Raw genomic sequence first — 18,582 nt, 5'->3', positions numbered from 1 at the left:
AGAAAGGTGGCATTAAAGTCAAGGGCATTGCTTCAGCGAAGCCCCGGCTAGTTGAGGGAGCTCATATCATTTTCTTCCCAACCCCCACCCCACCCCACTGAGATGACAAGGATAGAGCTCTATGAACTGGGCAAGTTGCCACCATAGAAATGCAGTGCTTTTCAAGTCATAGGATCTTTAGGCCAAAAAAGAGGCAGTGAGCGATCAGGCAGTTAGAGAGCTTTGAAATCAACCAATTTGAATAAAATAAGAATAGTAAGTCTGGTTTGATTTTCATAAGAAAGTTCTCAGATCAGGGACCTTCAACAACTAACTTCACAGGAAATGATATCAGGAGAGATTCAACAAAGAATTATGAGCAAAAAAAAAAGATGATTTTATATGGAGGAGAAATAGTTTGAAGGTCAATTAATTAGTTTAGTAGATAGTACCATCGTGTATAGAATTGGGTAGTTAAGACTGGGATTTCAAGGTTAATGAGATTAGGTTATGGTTAATAGAATGATATAAATTTAGAGAATTTAACCATTATTTGAAATGGGTTATTTAATAAAAATGTTAATTAAGAAGGGAATCTGCTGTCTATTGTCCTTTAATGGTAACCTTTGGGGACTGGAGAAAGGTCATGGAGTTTTTCTCTGGAAATGCTTTTCATTGTAAGGCACTAATTGACCATGCCCCTCCTGCAGGTAATGCTTCTCACCTAAACTCTTGTACTCTCAGCCAGTTTCTTGGTTTTCACCTTAAAAAGAATCACTGAAATGGAATTCCTTTCTTGCCTTACCTAGGTGAAGTGCAAGACTTTAAGGATTCTTATTAATTAAGGTATAAAGTATTCCTAAAACATGAAAAATTTCACCAGAAAAATGTCCATAATATCTCATTATTTTTGGTTCACTTTCAGGCATGATGGATACTGTGATAATTAGTAAAGTTCCTTAAATTCCTATTTCATCTTTTTTTCCCCTAAAAGTTGATCAGTCATAGGCAAAGGTACCAAAATGATTAGACATCATATGGGCCAGGTAGCATCTGGCCCCACAGCTCTAAAGACCATGAAAGAAAATATACAAAGTTAAAAAAAAAAAAGTCCTGGAATCTCAGTTACAGTTTCAAGTATTTGAAAACAGCATCTCTGTTTATATTGTGCGTGCGTGTGTTTAATCAAAGTGGTAAACAGCAGGCGTCCTCGAGTGGGCAAGCAGGGGCGCGGCCCCGTGTTCAATAGGCGAGTGGCTTAAGTGCATGATTGGACACTATGGGAGGTAGTGATTCTTCCAGGGGATTTCCCCCTTGTTCTTAAGGTTCTGTAGGCAAATACCATGTATTGTCCAACAGCCCCTGCTCTAGATGTGGATATTGACTTCTGTGGGCTTCGAGAGAATTTGGAACAGGTCTTTCTTTGCCTGATTGATGGTGATCAGAGGCAGGCCCATGGTATAATTAAAGCACGTTTTCGTCGGCAACTGTCAAGAGCAGAGAATAGGTAAAGGACACGAGAAGCCGAAGGAGAATATCAGTCTTGGAAAGTGTCCTGCTGTGAGGCCCAGAGTCCAGGGGAGTGATCAGAATAGACCCAGTTATGTCAAGTAGATGAAGGCAAAAAGAGGAGGAATGAAAAATGTCTGGAAGGATAACTTAAAACTCCCTCAGCCAGATGCCTTTATAAACGTGAAGAAAGTCTCCCCAGGGTTGCCTGGGCTTCTCCTAGCAGATAACGTTTAGCATTGGGACTCTTGTTTTTTTCTTTTCCCTTGGGTGCCTAGAAAATAGTGAGCAGAGAAGTCAGTCCCTCTTCTACCTACAGACCTGAATTTGAACCCCAGTCCACAACTCTCCTTACTGTTGTGGTCTCAGATGTTTGAAGACCTTTCCCCTCTAAAACATTGTGTGTGTGTGTGTTTAATTAAAATTACACCTGGTATGAATTTCCTTTCACAGCAGAGATCAGCAGTTTTGACCTGGTCTCTAGCCTAGTCATTACAGAGACTTGCCTGCGTGAATAGCTGTGAGCTAAAAGAAATTTCTCCCGGGTATTACCCTCCACGCCACTGCCTTGTGCTCACCTTTTCTATTTACGTCTATCCCACATTTCCTCCCTCCCTCCCCCAAACAGGAGCGATGGTCCAGTTCACAGTTTTCTTTCATATGCCTCACTTCCATAGAAAGAACAGCTCATTAGCAGTCTGAACACTGACATGCGAGCTGCCCTTCAGAGCCGGCCTTGTGGATGAACACTAAACATTCACCAGCCTGCAGTTTGTTTTGTTTCTTTTTCCTTGATCTAAGGGACTTCTCCCTTAAAATTCGAACAGAATTTCAGTACTTTAAAAAATTACATCTACCATTTCTTGCTAGGCCTGGCATCAGTTGTTACTGATTCCAAGTGTACATGGCACTACTTATCTGCATGTCAGACCTCAGGTTTATTTTTAAATTTCCAAAAGCTTCTGTAGACTAAGAAAGAAAGATCAGGATAAATGATTTTGCTCCCTCTCTGGTGTAGTGCCCTTTGTGGCCAGAAAAAAATATTAATAGCAAGCATTATTTTATATATGCTGCATCCAGCTGCTCCTTGACCCTAGGGGCCTAATGGCACAATGGGACAAGCCACATTGCTCGGCAAGAGTCTGAGTGCCTCGTCATCTTAAAGCAATTACTGATGTGACCGTGCAGTCATGATGGCTTCAAAATGGGGCCCACCCAACCATGGCTGCCACTGCTTTCTTCCAGCCATAGAGCAGTAATGGATTCATTGGAGGGAGATCATATTAAAAAGAGCAGTACAGTAAGTAATCACTCTTCCCCTGGAAAGGAGGTCTGTAAGTGGGTTCCCACCCATATGGTTAGAGGCAGCTTTAGATTTTTCCCAGGAGTTGGAATAGGGAATGATATTGTGACATTGTAAAATTTGTTCCCTTTCCATGAGGCCAAATAAAGCTCAGTATTTGAGGTTTGCTGTCTCTCTCTAGTCTCTATTATTGAATTGAAACTAATCAATTCAAATTCAGTTTCAGCAAGATTGGTCGGGGGAGGTGCAGGCGTGGGGGCAGAACGGGAGGACTGTTTATACCAGAAGATTGTCATCCTCATGATGAAGATCAAATGCACAGAAAATTGGCCAAACCAGTTCTGAACAATAAAGGTCCAACCATTAAACAAACCTATGAGATCATTTCCTTCTGGTGGAGGCAAGAGCAGTAACCTACTGCAAGTAAGCAATCACCTTTTCTCAGCCATCTGTTTAAAAAAAAAAAGCCTTACCAAATTAAAGCAAGAGTGGTTTGGCACATTAGTTTATACATAAGAAGCAAAAGCTTCCTCCTCCTGCAACTGTGTTGCCCCTAAATGTAGTTTCCCCTAGAGGTGGTGGGCTTGGTAGAGAATTGACATGCTTGGATGATGCACTCGGGTAAATACCTCGGCTGCCACATGCGCAGACACCTGGCAGCCCAGGGATCTTGAAAGCCGAATGGCCAGAAACAGCTTCTGGCACCTTTGGAGCCAAAGCAAAACTATGCAGGGTACTTGGCTGGGGGGCTGCTCCAACCTCAGTCCCTTATGTTCAGCTAGAAGTCATATAATGAAGAAAAAAACTGGAATTGCCCCTTTCCTAACTTCATGGTGATTCCCAACACCCCCCTGAGCTTGCGGCAGAGCTTGTCTCCCAGCAGCTGCCCCACAGTCATTAAGAAATGGTAAAATGACGCTGGAGCTAGAGTGTCTGGGCTCATATCCTGCCTCGGCCATGTATAGGTAGGTGGCCCTAGGAAAGTTTCTTAACTTTTCTGTGCCTTCATTTCCTCATCTGTAAATGGAAATAATAGTAGTGCCTTTATCATGGGATTGTTGTAAGGTTTTAAAAAACATATGCAAAATACTTAAAATTGTGCCAGACACATAGTAAACCCTCAAATGTTAGCTGTTCTTATTAATTTAACAGATGTGAAATTAAGTGTCTGCTGTAGACCAGAGGCCATGCTGGGTTCTGTAACTACAACCTCCGGCAAGCCTGACGTGATCCCTCCCCGCAGGGATCTCGGACACAGTATTGCCTTGCCTTTCCAGTTGGTAACTTGACAAAGCTTGTCCCTGATTTGATTTAAGATGTATTATCACCGTTGGCTGTTACCCCACATGTCCCACCTCCCACCTTCAGATCAGAGGGGCCTCCCCGGGCCTAGGGCACCACATGGCTTTGCCCCTTTTCAGTCTTCCTGTGTGTCTACCCTTCAGGTTGCCACACTTCGGGTTGCCAGAGGCTGCCGTCCAGGCCGGGGCTGGCATGTCTGCTGTGGGTTCAGACCTCTGAGCGCCCTCTGTTGGCGGGACTGTGGCTCATAGGGCTTTGTCACCGCTGGCCCTCACAGACATCTGGACGACACTGTCCCGCAGCGGGGCTCCACCATTTAAACCCCCTTCTGCCTCATAACAGATACCAGGATGGAGCTTCCCCTCACCCTCCACCTTCTGCTTTGGGTTCTTGCAGCTGAGTAAATATTTTTCCTGTCTCTTCGCCTGCATTTATCTTTAGTTAAATGTAATAAAAGACACCCCCCTCCATAGTCATAAAGCAAGGGAAAATGCTATTCATATAGTATGGAAACATTGTTCTTGATTTCTCTGAGAAGATGGTTTGATAAAATACTGCGAGTCTTTATAAAAGGAGAAAATATTGAGGCATGCACCTTTGATAGTGCTTGTGCGGGTGCCTGAAGATGGAAATGCGACACAAGTGCTGAGCTATTCAGCTTCTCAGGCAAAGAGAAGATGCTTATCTTACTCATCCCTCTTTTATTTGTAAAATTCTTTTTTGACTCCTGACAGGTGATCATTTTTTCCTGGAAACCAATTAGCTACTAAAATTAAACATGCTTCCCTTTAACTTATTCCTTTTCATGAAGTGGTCTTAGAATTGGCCTCAGCTTTTCAGAGGCTGTAAATGCCCCAGTTGTAATTGGAGGTGCGTTTGGGGTCCACCTTGCTCCCACCTCAGCAGTCCTCGCCCCTTTCTGCCCTGCCACCAGGTGCTCTCTCCCTTTGGGCTCTCAGCCAGAGCCAACTACTTGGCAAATGCCAGAAGGGCCGCTCTGGGCCCGCCGTCAGATTATCTGGTTCCCCTGCCCAAGTGCTCTGGTGGCAGCCAGTGGAGTTTACTTCACCGTAAATTCAGGTTCTGGTCAGATTAGGCGGGAGATAGGATGCCTGCCGGTTGCTTTGCAGTGATTTATTGTTTGTGGGATTAATGTTCCGAATGGCCGAGGGTGTCAGCTGATATTTATTACTTTAAGCTGTCTCAGCTGTTCTGGTTCTGCAGCTAGCTCCATGGTCACAGGAAATGCGGGGCTCTGCGAGTCGTGCATGCCCTGATATGTGCACATGCAGCTGGTACCTCAACGAGGACTCTGCGTCATACCCCTGAAGGTCGGACAGACTCTGGGGAAAGGGAGAGCATGTAGGTGTGGCTCCGAAGGAGGTTGAAAAGGAGGTCATCTGACAGCGCTGGCATCCAGGAGAAATCAGGCCACCTGCCAGGTGGCTGTAAGCATTGTGTGGCTTTTACCTCTGTTCCCCTCCGGCCCTCTAGGAGAGGACACTTTCAAGGTCACTGTGCCTTTAAGGGAACCTTCTCCCGGCTTCCCCGTTTGGTAGTGCTTAAAGCCTCAAGAATCAGGCCAGGCCCTCTTAAACGGATCTGTCGTGTTGCACGAAAAGAAATCGATGCATGTCGCCCCAGTGTGTGTCTAGTAATGCACCCTGCAGTTGGTTTATTTTTCCAAAAAGAAATTTAATTGAACCCAAGTGTACACTGTCACACTGTAAACACACCAGGGCACGAGAAGGGTGGCTTATTGAATTTAATGCCCTAGCAAAGGTCAGCTTTTAGAAAAAGCCAAAAATGGCTGGAATCTTTCCTGATAGCTCCTCACTCGGGCCTCGGTTCCAGGCAGATGTGTTTATTTTTCCAGAGGGAGTTCCTGAGGACCCGTCTCAAGTTCAGACACTGGGCACCCCCGTCCCATCGCCCTCCTCCGGGGGAGGTCATGTCCTGGGGCATCCAGGTGGGCCCAAGGCGAGCCATCTTGCTAGAGCTGGTGGCCCAGGAGGGAGGACCCAGGACCCCAGCCCCTTCCCAGGCTGGCGTGGGTGGTGCCTCTCCTGTGACTAACACTGCCTTTCTCTGCCCATTTCCCTCAAAGGACGGCATGAACTGGGTCTGCAAAAATGTCAATGCAAAGAAGAAATAAAATCTAGCTGAATGGAGCTGCAGGAGCTGCAGGAGTTGAATTCTGTCCTGAAAAACACTAATTTGCTGCTTTCTGACCAAATGTTTTTCCATCTGTGTACAGCTACAGCTGTTTGAAGAGAGAGAACGGCACAGTTTAAAAAAGAATCCCCATTCCAGCAGTAGGTTTAACTGATCTCTGAGGTTCAGTATCATTTTTCAAATAAAGGAATTACATTATTTCCTCTGCATAATTGAAATAGTATTAAATGTCTCAAAGCACATGATTAGAAAATGAGATCTTTTAAATGAACAAGAGATTGCATTGCAGTTTAGACAATTCCAGTGGGCTTTCTTCTTCTTTTTTTTTTTTAAAAAAAAAAGGAAAAGAGGAAGAAGCAACTTACGCTGAGTTCATTTATTTACTGACCTGTCCCTTACATTTCCCTGTGGTTTTAAAACCACAGATAGCGTTTGCTGGTGCTGGTCAGTGATTTTTATGTTTTTACCAAGTGAGCCAGGGCTTTAGTCTGTCCAACAGAAGCTGCTGGTGGGGGAAGGGAGGCATGGCAGATGATTAAACCATCTTGTCATGCAGGTAGAGACTGTGTATGTAATCCTCACCCTTTGGACAGGGGGAAAAAAATCCTTTCTTGCAAACAAGTCACTACAGAAACATACCCTGGCCCCAGCCCCCTAGCCAGCCCACAGGGAAGCAAATTCTTATGACTTTTGACTGTAATGACATCTGGAATGTAAGGAGAGGTGGGAGGTTTAATTCCAGAAAAATTACAAGGTCCTTAAAAAGCCCTCACATGGAAGGCTCAGGCTGGCGTAAACAGGCTTTCTCCAGTTCAGTGGAGCAGTGAGCCGGCGACTCTCAGATTAACTGGCTTCTCCACCGCCATCCTATAGAAGGGATTTCTAAAGCTCAAAGAATTCTGTGTTTAAATGATCACAATAGGCTGCTGCTATCAGATTTTAAAAATAAACGCAGCGTTGCCATGAACCTCCACTGTGAAAGCCAGGCAGATCGATTTTTAGAAGAGATCAATTTTTACAGAGACAGCAACTTTGTGGTGTGGGATGGTCGTGGTGGAGAGGTTTGCTGCTGGGAAGAACATGGGTGCATGACTCCATGGGGCACGCCCAGGGAAGCCAGGGTCACCCCCACTGCTGGCCGCCTCTGCCCTCTCTCCAGCAAAATGCTGATGGATGGGAGAGGGATGGCAGGTGACTTCTGCCCGGTATTGCAAAAATAGCTTGTTTCCTTGAGCCTTAAGAAATCTCCAGCTTCAAACATGGGAAAGCAGGCCAGAGTGTCGCCTGGCTCCTGAATTAAACTTTGTTCTGCTACCTGAGTTCAGGGGCTTTTGCAAAATGAGGAAGAGCCTGTGCATTGCCTGGTGGGCTGCAGGAGGCAAGCTACCTTCTTATTGTGGGAGGTGAGCCTTCCCAAACCCAGCAAGGCAGGTGAGCTGCCTGATGGGGCCCCTCTAGCCCTGGCTCTCAGTACCAGCTTTATCTGGACAGAAGCATGGCCAGTTCTAAAGGCAGTCTGGAGTGAAAGTCATTAACAAAGCCAGACATGAAAAGGTGCCCTGGGTTTGCTTTGGACAAACCTGTAAGGACTTGCAAAACAAAGGAAGGTGATGTTTTTCAAACCACTGAGCTAGCTGCTCCCCGCAGCCACCTCCACTGGCGTCTCTGAATCACCCAGGCTCCTCGCTAGCTTTGAACAGAGTCAAAACAGAATTACAAGGATTCAGAAACAAACTCCCTTCTACCAGGCTGCAAATGTGGCTCTTAAAATTGATTTCCCCCTCCAAACAGTGCACCAAGGATGTTATCTGAGGGGCAAAATGCCTGCTTTGGGGTGTGCAATTTTGGAACACTGCGATATGGAACTTTGACTCTGGCAGAGGATGTTTTGTAAAATATTCTTGTTCTTTTACCACCAACTTAGGGAACTGTTTTTGAAGAGCCCTCTGCTTGTGGGTAGAAGCCTCTTGCCCTCCTCTGATAACCTCAGTACATGTTCAGGCTTGTTGTTCAACTAAAGACACAGGGACATTGCAGATGTCACCAGCTTTCACCTTCCCTTTGAGTCCTGTTGACCCCTTCGCGGGGCTCATGGGGTGGATGAGAGAAGTCTGGGAAATACAGAGTTTGAAAGCTCCATGTGCAAAACTCAAATCCTTTTAAAGTCCCTTCCCTTTTCCCCAGTCCCACCGCCACCCCCTGTGGCCATGACCAGAAGACAGAATTTGAAGCTAGAAAGAGGATACCTCTTTTCCCATCCTCCATGTCCAGTAAGTCAAATGTTGGTAAGAGTTGTGCTCTGCGCACCATTGCATCTGAATGTGCGGGGGAGAGGGTTGGGGCCGAGAGGGCAGGCAAGGCGTGCAACAGGGGTGGGTGCTGTGTGCTCAAACCAGTTGTGGGAAAAACTTGAGCCCTTCCCCTCCCCTCCTCCCTGCTGGCTCCTCCCGACCCTGTGCGGCTCCTTTTGGCTGGATTCCCTGCGCCCAGTGCAGCACACCCTTTTCCCTTCACTCTCCCTTGGTTACTATGGAAACAAGGGTGTCATTGATGTGGGCTGAGCTGGGGAACATGTCAGTGCACAGCTGAAAGTCAGCGATTATGCTAGCAGTTGGAAATGTGGGCCAGGGTTAAAGATGTCTGTGGCCCCCATAGCTGCTGAGGACAGTGTCGTCCGTCTGTCCCCTCCCACCCCCCGCCCCCTCTCTTACCCCTGGCTTTGACAAATTTCTTTATTTCCCTGTGGGCTACAGTGGTGGCAATTTTTGTGCCACTCTGCCCCACCCTCACTGCCCGTCACTCTTATCCAGCCTGGCCTGGAGGGTGACGCCATGTCACCCTCACCAGGATTCGTCCTTTGGTTCCCGCCAGAGTTTGCTTTGATTTTTCTTTCCTTCTCAGGGACCAGTTCTTAGTTCCTTTTATTTTTAGCTCTGCACTCCATGTGGTTTCAGGGTTCAGTCTGATCCATGGAAAGGTTCTTTTTTTATAGTCCCGTTTGAAAATGTTAATCAAAGGAAAGGACATGGTGTTTGGTCATGTGGAAAACTCAATGTATAATTTAAATGTCTGTCAAAAATCCAGCAAATAAAATTTAGCTGAAATGAGGGCAACTTGGAATGTGTTGTGTTCTTTGGTGAAGATGAGAGTTTGTCCTGTCAAGGGTTAGCTTTCCTCAAGGTGCTTTCTTTTGGGAGGATGTATTAATACCAACCACAGCAATATTAGTTCCCCTTTCTGAAAGCCCGCCTACATGCCACCACTTCACGGGCATCTTTAGCCCACGTTGCCGCTGAGGAAACAGTGGCACTTGCCGCAGGCAGGAATTTGCCCCAGCCCAGCCACTGAGTGCCGAGCCTGGGTCTCGATGCAGCAGCGGCTGGAGCCTCCCAGGACGGGGACCAAGATGGCAAATGGCTCCTTTCCCGGGCCCTCCGGCCCCAGCCTCCTCCAGCACACACCTCCGTATCCTGGGTCTCTTCTGACCAGCTCCACTCCCCTGGGGTTCCCTGCCCCAAGTTCCGGGTGCGTTCTGTCCTCACAGCAGCACAACCGTGGATTTTCTATTAATCCTTTGCACTGGCCCAGCCCCACAAACACCAGAAGTTAGGGCTGGAAGGGCTACTTGCAATGACCCGCACCTAATCCTGGTTTACAGAGGGGGCTCCGATAAGGGAGAGACCTGCCCAAGGAGATGGCAGAGCTGGCACCAGTCCAGGGCCCTGCCCTCTGGAGCAGAAGAGCGTGGCTTGGCTACTCATTCCAGTGGGCCCTGCAATAGCCGCCCTCGCTACCTACACCACCGCTTCCCCCACCCCCTGCCTTCCCCTGCAGCGGCCTCAGTTCAGCAGTCTAGAGACACATCAGCACCCCGCCTTTGAAGTGCAAGCTCTTGGCAGAACTGGAGGGGAGCTGGAGGCGGGGGCGCAGGGAGGAAGACCTAGACTAGGGGGCCCAAAAAATTACAGGACACCCAAACTTGAATTTCAGATGAACAACAAATACATTTTAGGGTAAGTCCATCCCGTGCAATATTTGGGACATAAAAATAATTTGCTGTTTATCTGAAATTCCAGTTAGCTGGCGTCCTGGTTTTTTACGGGTTTTGTTTTTGTTCCACTAAATCTGGCAGCCCTACCCAGGACTCCCTGCTCAATGTAAGGACAGTGCAGTACAACTTTTGAAGGGTGGTCTCAGGAGTCAGAGAGACCCTGGGTTCAGTCCTTGCTCATCTGTAAGCCAGCTGCGTGTTCACGGGCAAGTCACCTTCTCTGAGCCCTGCTCCTCATCTATAAAACAGGGCTAAAGTGGGGAGATTTTAATGAGAGCTAATGTACCCTGGCCCACGACTATGACTAGCACACAGTAGGAACACTCTGTGCCTCAGCTTCCTCTCTAAAATGAGGTAATAATCAACCAGCTCCCGGAGTTGTCAGGGATTCGATGAGATTATGTATCAACAACGCATAGCTTTTTATAGTAACTGGCAGAAATTCTGGAGCCCACGCCAGCTCAGGCCCCCAAGGTCTCTGCCCCCACCTCCCAAGTGGCTCAGTAACTTTGGAGGCAACAAGCGGCCCACAGCCTTCCAGGAGGTGCTGGCAGTCCCCTCTTCTTAGGGCTCCCAGGGCCGTCCCAGCCACACCTCCTGCAATTAGATTTGTTAGTGGGAACAGGCTTTTGTCAGAGGCTCCTGATTGGCTCCGGGCAAAAACACAGTTTAGCGCTCAGTCAAGCTGCATGTTAGGGCCTCTGTCTCTTTCTCCCCCCTCGTCCCCCTTAATTGCAATCTGTTCAGTAATTTCCTTTTCCAACACTGCAGAACACAGAGAAGCTGAAGCCACCAGGAGCAGAGCAGGGAGGAGGGAGAGCGCTCCTGCTCCCTGCCTTGAATCTGCTGGTCCAGCGCTCTGGCGGGGGGGTCTGTGTGTGTCCAGAAGCAGTGCACACACACACATGTGGCGGTGCAGCCGACAACCAGGCCAGGGCACAATTTGAAGGGGGCACCCGCTTGTACCAGGCACTTCACAGTTATTATCTTATTTAATCCTGAGGAGGATCAATTTAATTTAACTCCAGGATCACACAGAAAGAAGGGAGCAGAGTCAGAACTAGAACCCAGGCCCGTCTGACAGCAGGTTCACACTCGGTATCTCTTTCCCTTTGGGCTTCTAAGGCTCTGCTCTCAGGAAAGGAACTAAGGAATCCTCCTTCAGAAAGGAACATGGAGAAGTTTCTTTCCCCAGAGTGAATTGCATAGTCCCAGGGGGCAAAAAGCCTTTGCTAAAGAAATGAAATATTAATGGCAGAACTTCAGAGAGCAAGCTGATTCAAAGGACCGAGGAGTTTAGAGGGGCCCCTGCTTGGATACTGAAGCTGACGGGTACAAGGGTTTGGGGTAGAATTAACACGTAGCTAAGCAAAGTACTTACTACTCCTTTTAGTGACTTAATCTTTGGTTAACCCTGCAAGATGGCCATTGCCATCCCTATTTCCCAGATGAGGAAAACAAGGCTCACAGAGGCTGTCATCTGCTAGAATCACACAGCTAAGAAATGGCTTCGCTGGGATTCCTGATGACTCACTGAAAAGTCCCTTGCCATCCTGCCGAAAAAGCAGGCCCTTTAACTGCTGGGAGCAGTTAGGGACTGGGGCGCTAGGAAATGTAGATACTCTTTGACACCACCCTCTTCCATCCCCAGAGCCCCAGAGTTGGCTGCGGCCCTGGAGGCCACCAGCAGAGGTGGCCAAAGAGGTTGGGGGGCTGCTGCGGTTTGGGCTCTGGCCTGGGATCACCCAGGGCTCGGCAGCACCCCTGGATCCAGTTCCCTGGGCCAAAATGGAGGCGAGGGAGTGTTGGAGTAAAGGGCCAGAAGCCCCAAGGGTCTTGGCTGCTAAAGGGAGAGAATACCCCACACCAGGGTGCAAGGTTTGGCATTAACTAAGGGCCCTTCAGCCAGGTGCCCTGGTGTAGGGTACAAGCTGCACAGCGGTGGGTGGTGGCCCCGCCTATTACAACAGCCAGCACCCCCATCCCACCCTCTGTGCCCCTCCCCTGCCCCATGCCCTGGGGGGTTGGAATCCAGCTTCCTGCTGCCCTCACCTTCCTTGCTGCAGAATCCTGCTGCCGCCACACTGTCTGGGGGCACAGGGCAAGCCTGATCCGGGGCTTTTGTATATGAAGGGGGGGGCTTCCCTCGGGCCTCCAGATGACAGGGCCAAAGCAGTTTTCCTGCCGGGAGGCTACAGATGGCATTTGGAGAGAAGGGGAGAAAGAGCTTTGATTTGTAAGTAACAGCCCATCTTCCCCCGCTCAGCCTGAGGACTCCCTTCCCAGGCCCCTTTCCCACCCTGAGACCTCCAGATCTGGCAGAGCGGTGGACCGGGAGAGAAAGAGGGAAGAAGGGGCATTCAGAGGCAGTGCGGCTGATGGCGGCGGGGAGGGGGGTCTGCACAGCTGCAGGCAGGCGTCCCAGGCTGGTGTGTGAATGGGCACATCACCCCCTCCCGCCGCCTGCCACCGCTCCTGGAACAGTTGAGCCTAATGAACACGAGGCAGGCAGGGCAGCTGTGCGCATTATCCACACGCATGGGGAGGTGTGTATTTACCCTCTTGTCCTGCCCCCCCCGCAGCTGCTGCCACCCCCTTTGCCAGGAGGGTGAGCTGGCACGCGGACGCAGGCTGCTCCTGGGCCCCCTCTCCTCCCCAGGCCTCCCTCCCCAACCCACGCCCACAGCCTTCACTTGACCCATTTTGGAGGCAGAAGTTTGCGCGGGTTTGAGAGAGAGAGAAAGCACAAGTGTGCACACATCATTTCCCCAGTTGGTGCTTTTGATTTCCTCTGAAATATCTTGATTGCGGACGTACAATGGCATCTTGCTGCCAGTGCTCCCTCAGCAGCTTCTGGCGCTGCGCCGCCTCCTCCCTGGAGCGGGGATTTCTGCTGAGTCGGGGGGCCGTGGCAGGCTGGCAGGGAAGAGAAGGCCCGAGCTAGGCGCCCATCGCTCACCCGAGCAGCGGGACCTGGAGGCCTCACCGCAGTCCTTCCCGCCCCTCGGACGGGGGCAGTCTGCACCTGCGCCTCTGCTCCTCTCTCACCTGCACTGCCCTCTGCCTCTTCCCCCCACCTGGCAGCTCCTCCCCTCAGAGGCCCTGCTGCCACGGACACTCAAGCCCAAACTGCTCATCCCGTCACTCTAAGCCCCCCGGGATCTGACCCCACACTTCTTTTCCAGGCTTATCGACCATGAACTTTCACAGAGACCCCGTGCTCCCCAGCAGCTTCTCCTCGCTGAAGCCCACGATTTTGTTTCCACACCTGTGCTCTCAGCAATCTCCCCCTGGGGTGTCTGTCCCCTCTTTTATACTTCTCTGTCTCCCCAAGAAGATGGCCTGGCACCCTTCAGCCCACAGAATGCCCTCTTAGGGTCCTGTCTATCCTTGGCATTTGACATTCATTCATTCATTCAGCAAACATCTCTCGACAGAGGCACAGTACTCAAAATGGGCCGGTATCCTAGCCCCTGTTTCACTCCCTCACTGACCTCATGATTCGCCTACTCTGTGCCCCCAGCCATACTCACCTCCTTGCTGTCCCTGAAACAAGCATCTTCTGCCTCAGGCCTGTACACTTGATGTTTCTGCTGTCTAGAACATTCTTCCCCCAGATATCCCCACATCTTGCTCCCTGGCATTCTCGTGGTTTCTTCTCAATGTCACCTTCTCAGTAAGGCTTTCTGTGACCTACCTATACGAAAATTGCCATGCCCTGTCACTCCTGGCTGATAGCCCCTATCCTGCTCACCGTGCTTTATTATTTTTTTGTAGTACTTGTCACTGACTCACATGTTTGTTTATCGTTCATCATCTGTCTCTTCCCCATTAGGGTATAAGCTCTAAGAGGGCAGAAGCTTTGTTTTGTTCACTGATGGCTGCCCAACACTGGAACAGTGCCTGGCATTAGGAGGATCTCAATAACCATTTGTTAAATGAGTGAATGAACCAGACACTGTGCTAGGCTCTGGAAAATCATAGATGACTAATATTTCCTGTTCTCAAGGGACTCACAGGCTAGGTGGAGTAACTGACGTGTAAACCACAATTAGTTGCAATGCCAAATAAGAGAGCTAAGGGCGCGGGTGTATAGTTGGCCCAAAGGAGCATGAGCATTGGGATGAGCCAACTATGCCAGCACCAGCCTTGGCACTTCACAGGCATCATCTCAGTCCTCAGAACACCCTCTGGAAAGGCCAGGGCTGCAACAGAGGTGAGGGGAGCCCTCTAGGTAGACAATCAGGCACGGGGCTCAGCAAGGACAAAGCCACTGTGACATGGCAACACTTGGGCTGCTGGAGAGTTGACTGTGAGTATATGTTTTGGTGGGTGGAGCCCAGGGAGCTGCAGCTGGCAGGAGGGGGATAGGCAGTCCCTAACTGGTAGGCCACAAGCTGCCCCTTTGCATTTGTGCCCCTCCCTGCTATGTGCCCTGCAGCAGGCAAGCACATGGAGAGCATCTGATGATAACAGCCAATTCACAACCAGTCAGCCAGGCTATCCATATGTTGAATGACTCAATGTCATTTTTTCCAGGTGGACCAGAAGCCTGCACTACCCCTAGTACTCAGTTCTTGGACATCCCCCCACTCCACTTCGAACCTGCAATTTTTAGATGATATCTGTGCCACCTCTAAGCCCCCATTCTATAAGCTGTTGAAAACCAACCCACATACCACCCCCGCATCATACTTTTCTTACCTCAATATAAATAATGAAAAATAACCTATGGCATGGAGCAGATGGGTTCTCTCTCCAGAAAGACTCGATTATTGAAGATCTAGTGCAAGGAGAAGCTGTAAATATCCCAGCTTGCTGCAATCGAGAGAATTAACCACACAGCAATTAAAGAAAACTGGTCTTCCATGGAGCAAACATCCAAACACCCCCAGTACAGAACTCTGAGATAAGTCAATTGCAGGTTCCTGTATCATAAATGCTAGGGACAGGGGAATTCAGGAAAGCAGCCCTGGAATCTTGAAGGCTTCCCTCACTTTTGGGGGGGGGGGTGTGTTTCCCATACACCATGGACAACATGGTAGAGCCCGAAACTCTACCCATCAGATTTCTATTTCTTTGATAGAAGAACTTTCACTGTTGAAGTGGGTGTCTTGAGGTTGTGAGTTCTCAATTACTGGAGGGACTCAGGCAGAGCCTAGATACATCCTGCTCTGGAAGGGAAGAAAGTCTTTGGGTTGCTAGTGGAAAGGGTAGAGTGTTGAGGGGAGAAAGCTGAAGGAAGTAGCTCATGTTCTCGAAGCCAGCAGCCCCACTCCACCGTCCAGGCCCATAACTTCTCGCTTCTCTAACTGCCTCTGAACCTTCCTTCTGATCGTTCCCCTTTCCCCGCAGCTCCAAAGCTGTTTCTGCAATCTTAACCTCGGGAGAGCCTGAATCCCAGGCTCTTGCCCCAGCACTTCTACACAGAGTGTAGGGCGGGTGCGATCCAAGTGTGCCCTCAATTCCATCCCTTGGCCCCCGAACTGGAAGAAACAGAGCCCAGAGGGTTCTGAAACCATTACCAGGATCCTGGGTTCCAGCGAGCACTCTTTATAAAGCACCTCCACCAAAAGTTTCCCCAGACATACAGAGGAAGCTGCTCCCTTTAGAAAAGGAGCAAAAATTATGGTGGGGTCTGTCCAGGAAAACCCAGGAATGATTGTTCCACCTCCCTTCACCCCAGCCCCCCAAGAAGGCTAACCACAGCCCCTTTCCTTTTTCAGGCTAGGTTGGGGAGGGCTGCCCAAGGACCCCCCCACCCCCCTCCCCCCTCCCCACGCGCAATTCACAAGAGGCGGGCTGGGGTAGGGAATCCCCTGGAGGCCGGGGGTGTGGTCCTGGCTTAGTGGGTCCTCCCCCACGCTCGGAAGGAGCAGGAGAGGAAGGTATCTGAGAAAGAGGCCCGGAGACGAGAAGAGAGCCTGGGTGGGTGGATGTGAGCAGGGCCTGTGAGAACCCAGAGTGAGGTTTGAACGTGGGGTTTTGGCTTCCAGCGCGCGGGGCCTGGGGCGCTGACTCAGCGGAGTCCCACGTCCAGGATGTTCCCGGCTGCCCCCACCCCGGTCCTGCCCCCGCCCCCAGGGCGCCCTTTGAAGCTGGGAGGGGCTTTGATCTGGGGTCTGCCCGGCGCTCAGCTGCCGCGGCCAGATGCGCTGGGGGAGGGGGCGGAGGAGCCGACCTTCGCCGCTCGCCCGGGCCTCGCCCTCCCCCCGACCCCCCTGCACCCTCTCCTCCGCGAGGAGGCTGTTTCCGGCAGTTGCTGGGGGGGCAGCTGAGCGCCCCACGACCCCCCCCCCCCTACCCCGTCTTGCAGCTGTTTCCCAGCTGCCCGGCCCCACCCCACAGACAGCTGGGAGCGAGGCTGCGGGAGGGGGCGGGGAGGCGGCCCAGCTGCTCGGCTCCGGGGCCGGGGCTGGGGGGAGGGCAGCGACATGAAAGACTCCAGGCGGGGGTGCCAGGCGGAGGAAACCCCCCGGCGGTCGCCCCCTTTCCGCGGGCTCCTCACATCTGGGCCGCAGGGGCCGCCGCCCCGGGCCGGTGGGGTGGGGGAGACGCGGGTCGGACACCCAGCCCTGCCGCACTGGGGAGGAGTGAGTCCTCTCAGGGGCAGGGGGCGCAGGGCACGCCCGAGGCTCTGAGTCGGTTGGCAGGTGCGAGGCGCAGGGCGCTTACCCTGTGGGTGCCGGGAGGTTCTGGGTTGCACACCAGTTCAGGGTGGTAAGGCCGCTGACCCGCTTCTGGGGGCTGCCCTGTGTCCTGGGACACCCCCAGCTCTTTCTGGGCTTTCTCTGCCTCTGACTCTTTTGGGAGGTGGGTGACAGCTGCTCCTACAGAGCCAGGGACAGCTGGGTGGCTGAAGACAGCTGGATGGGGTTAGCATCTCCCTGCTTCCCCGGCTGTCTTTGGCACCCCCAGGCCACCCTGCAGGCAGCCGGCTGCTTCGCCTCCAGCTGTGTGCCTGAGTGCAGGCGCTGTCTGGGGTAGACTTTCAAAGCTGGGAAGGTGGGGTTCCCGTCCATCCCATCCCCCACCACGATCTCCCCTCCATAGCTCAGTCTCATTGATGTATTTGATGTATCTGGAGAAAGGACCCCTTCCTTCTCCTCCCACCCCCATCAGCTAAAACAAAGCTAGGCCAAGGAGGCAAGAAATTGGGCAGCTTTGTCTTGACCCCCAACTCCTGGCACAGGGAGATGTCCAAGGACTCCAGATGACCAGCGACAAGGACAGCAAGACAGGAACAGATGTGAGTGGAGTTACTGTCTGCTCCCAGGCACCCTTCCGCCCTGGGCTGGAGGAGCACTGTTCTCCAGCCATCTGCCCTTGCCTTTAGTCCCAAACAGGTGCAGGGGAATAGAATTCCTGGCTCTGGGTCCCTGCAAAAGTGGGGCAGGGGGAGCAAGGAAGCAAGGATCCACTCCACCCTGCGTCACCTTCTACCCCTCCAAGAAGAAGCAATTAGCAGGGCCAAGACTCTAAGCTTCCCAGGCTGGGAGGCCTTCGCGCCCTGGTTCTGCCCACGCGCAGGTGCCCAGCCAAGGTCGCCCCTCCTCCTAGTGTGGAAGAAGAGGCAGAAACATGCAAATCAGTAGGCAACGCAAGAGCCTTTTTAAAGGCAATGCCCCAACTCCGAGTCCAAGCTGAGCCTCAGGAATCAGTCCTTTAAAAAAGTCCCCAAGACTTGCTTGAGACCTTGAAAAACTCTCCCAAAGGGCTTGGGGGTGTGATGTCTTTCTCATCTTGCTAAGCGACTCTTCCCAGCATCAAAGTGCTGATGCAGCCTGGGAGAGACCACTTCCCCCTGGCTGCCCTTCCTTCCATTCAGGGGCAGGGTCCAGAGCCCCATGCCATCAAAAGATGCCCTTCTACCCATCAGAACAAGGCCTGGCTAGACTAAATTCCAAGAGGCCAGAGTCTGTTCCACCTGCATGCCCTTCGCCCTGTGGTGCCTGGCATTTGGTGTCAATAAATATCTGTGGACTGGAGGAGGTAAATTGTGTGAGACTCTTAGGTGTTTCTCCTTGGTCTGCCTTTGGTAAGGGCACACTAGCAGGACATCAAAGAAAGCTGGGTCCCCTGCAGTATGGGACCAGGCCTGGCAGGCCCTCAGCAAATAGTCAGATGAAGTGGAGGCCTTGGTGAATTTACACACAGGCCTGGAGCTGGCCAGACTCCAGGGGGCAGAATCAAGGCGAGGAGGGCAGGGACTTCTGTCCCTAGAGGATCCCTCCCCACACCAACTCCTGAAGGCCCCCGATCT

At 51.2% G+C, this 18,582-nt stretch overlaps 1 protein-coding gene across 1 annotated transcript in view; it reads left to right on the top strand.

The window, feature by feature from the left end:
- The window catches only part of ARL3 (ARF like GTPase 3), a 38,038-nt gene extending 28,657 nt beyond the window's left edge, over positions 1–9,381 (top strand). The window contains exon 6 of the mRNA XM_004478846.4: positions 6,201–9,381. Coding sequence (XP_004478903.1) covers positions 6,201–6,248 — 48 coding nt within the window. The 3' untranslated portion in view covers positions 6,249–9,381. The remainder of the gene's footprint in view (positions 1–6,200) is intronic.
- Positions 9,382–18,582: the final 9,201 nt, after the last annotated feature.

The sequence above is a fragment of the Dasypus novemcinctus genome, chromosome 6 (assembly GCF_030445035.2).
Source record: "Dasypus novemcinctus isolate mDasNov1 chromosome 6, mDasNov1.1.hap2, whole genome shotgun sequence".
NCBI lineage: Eukaryota > Metazoa > Chordata > Mammalia > Cingulata > Dasypodidae > Dasypus > Dasypus novemcinctus.
This window is presented reverse-complemented; position numbering and strand designations above follow the sequence as displayed.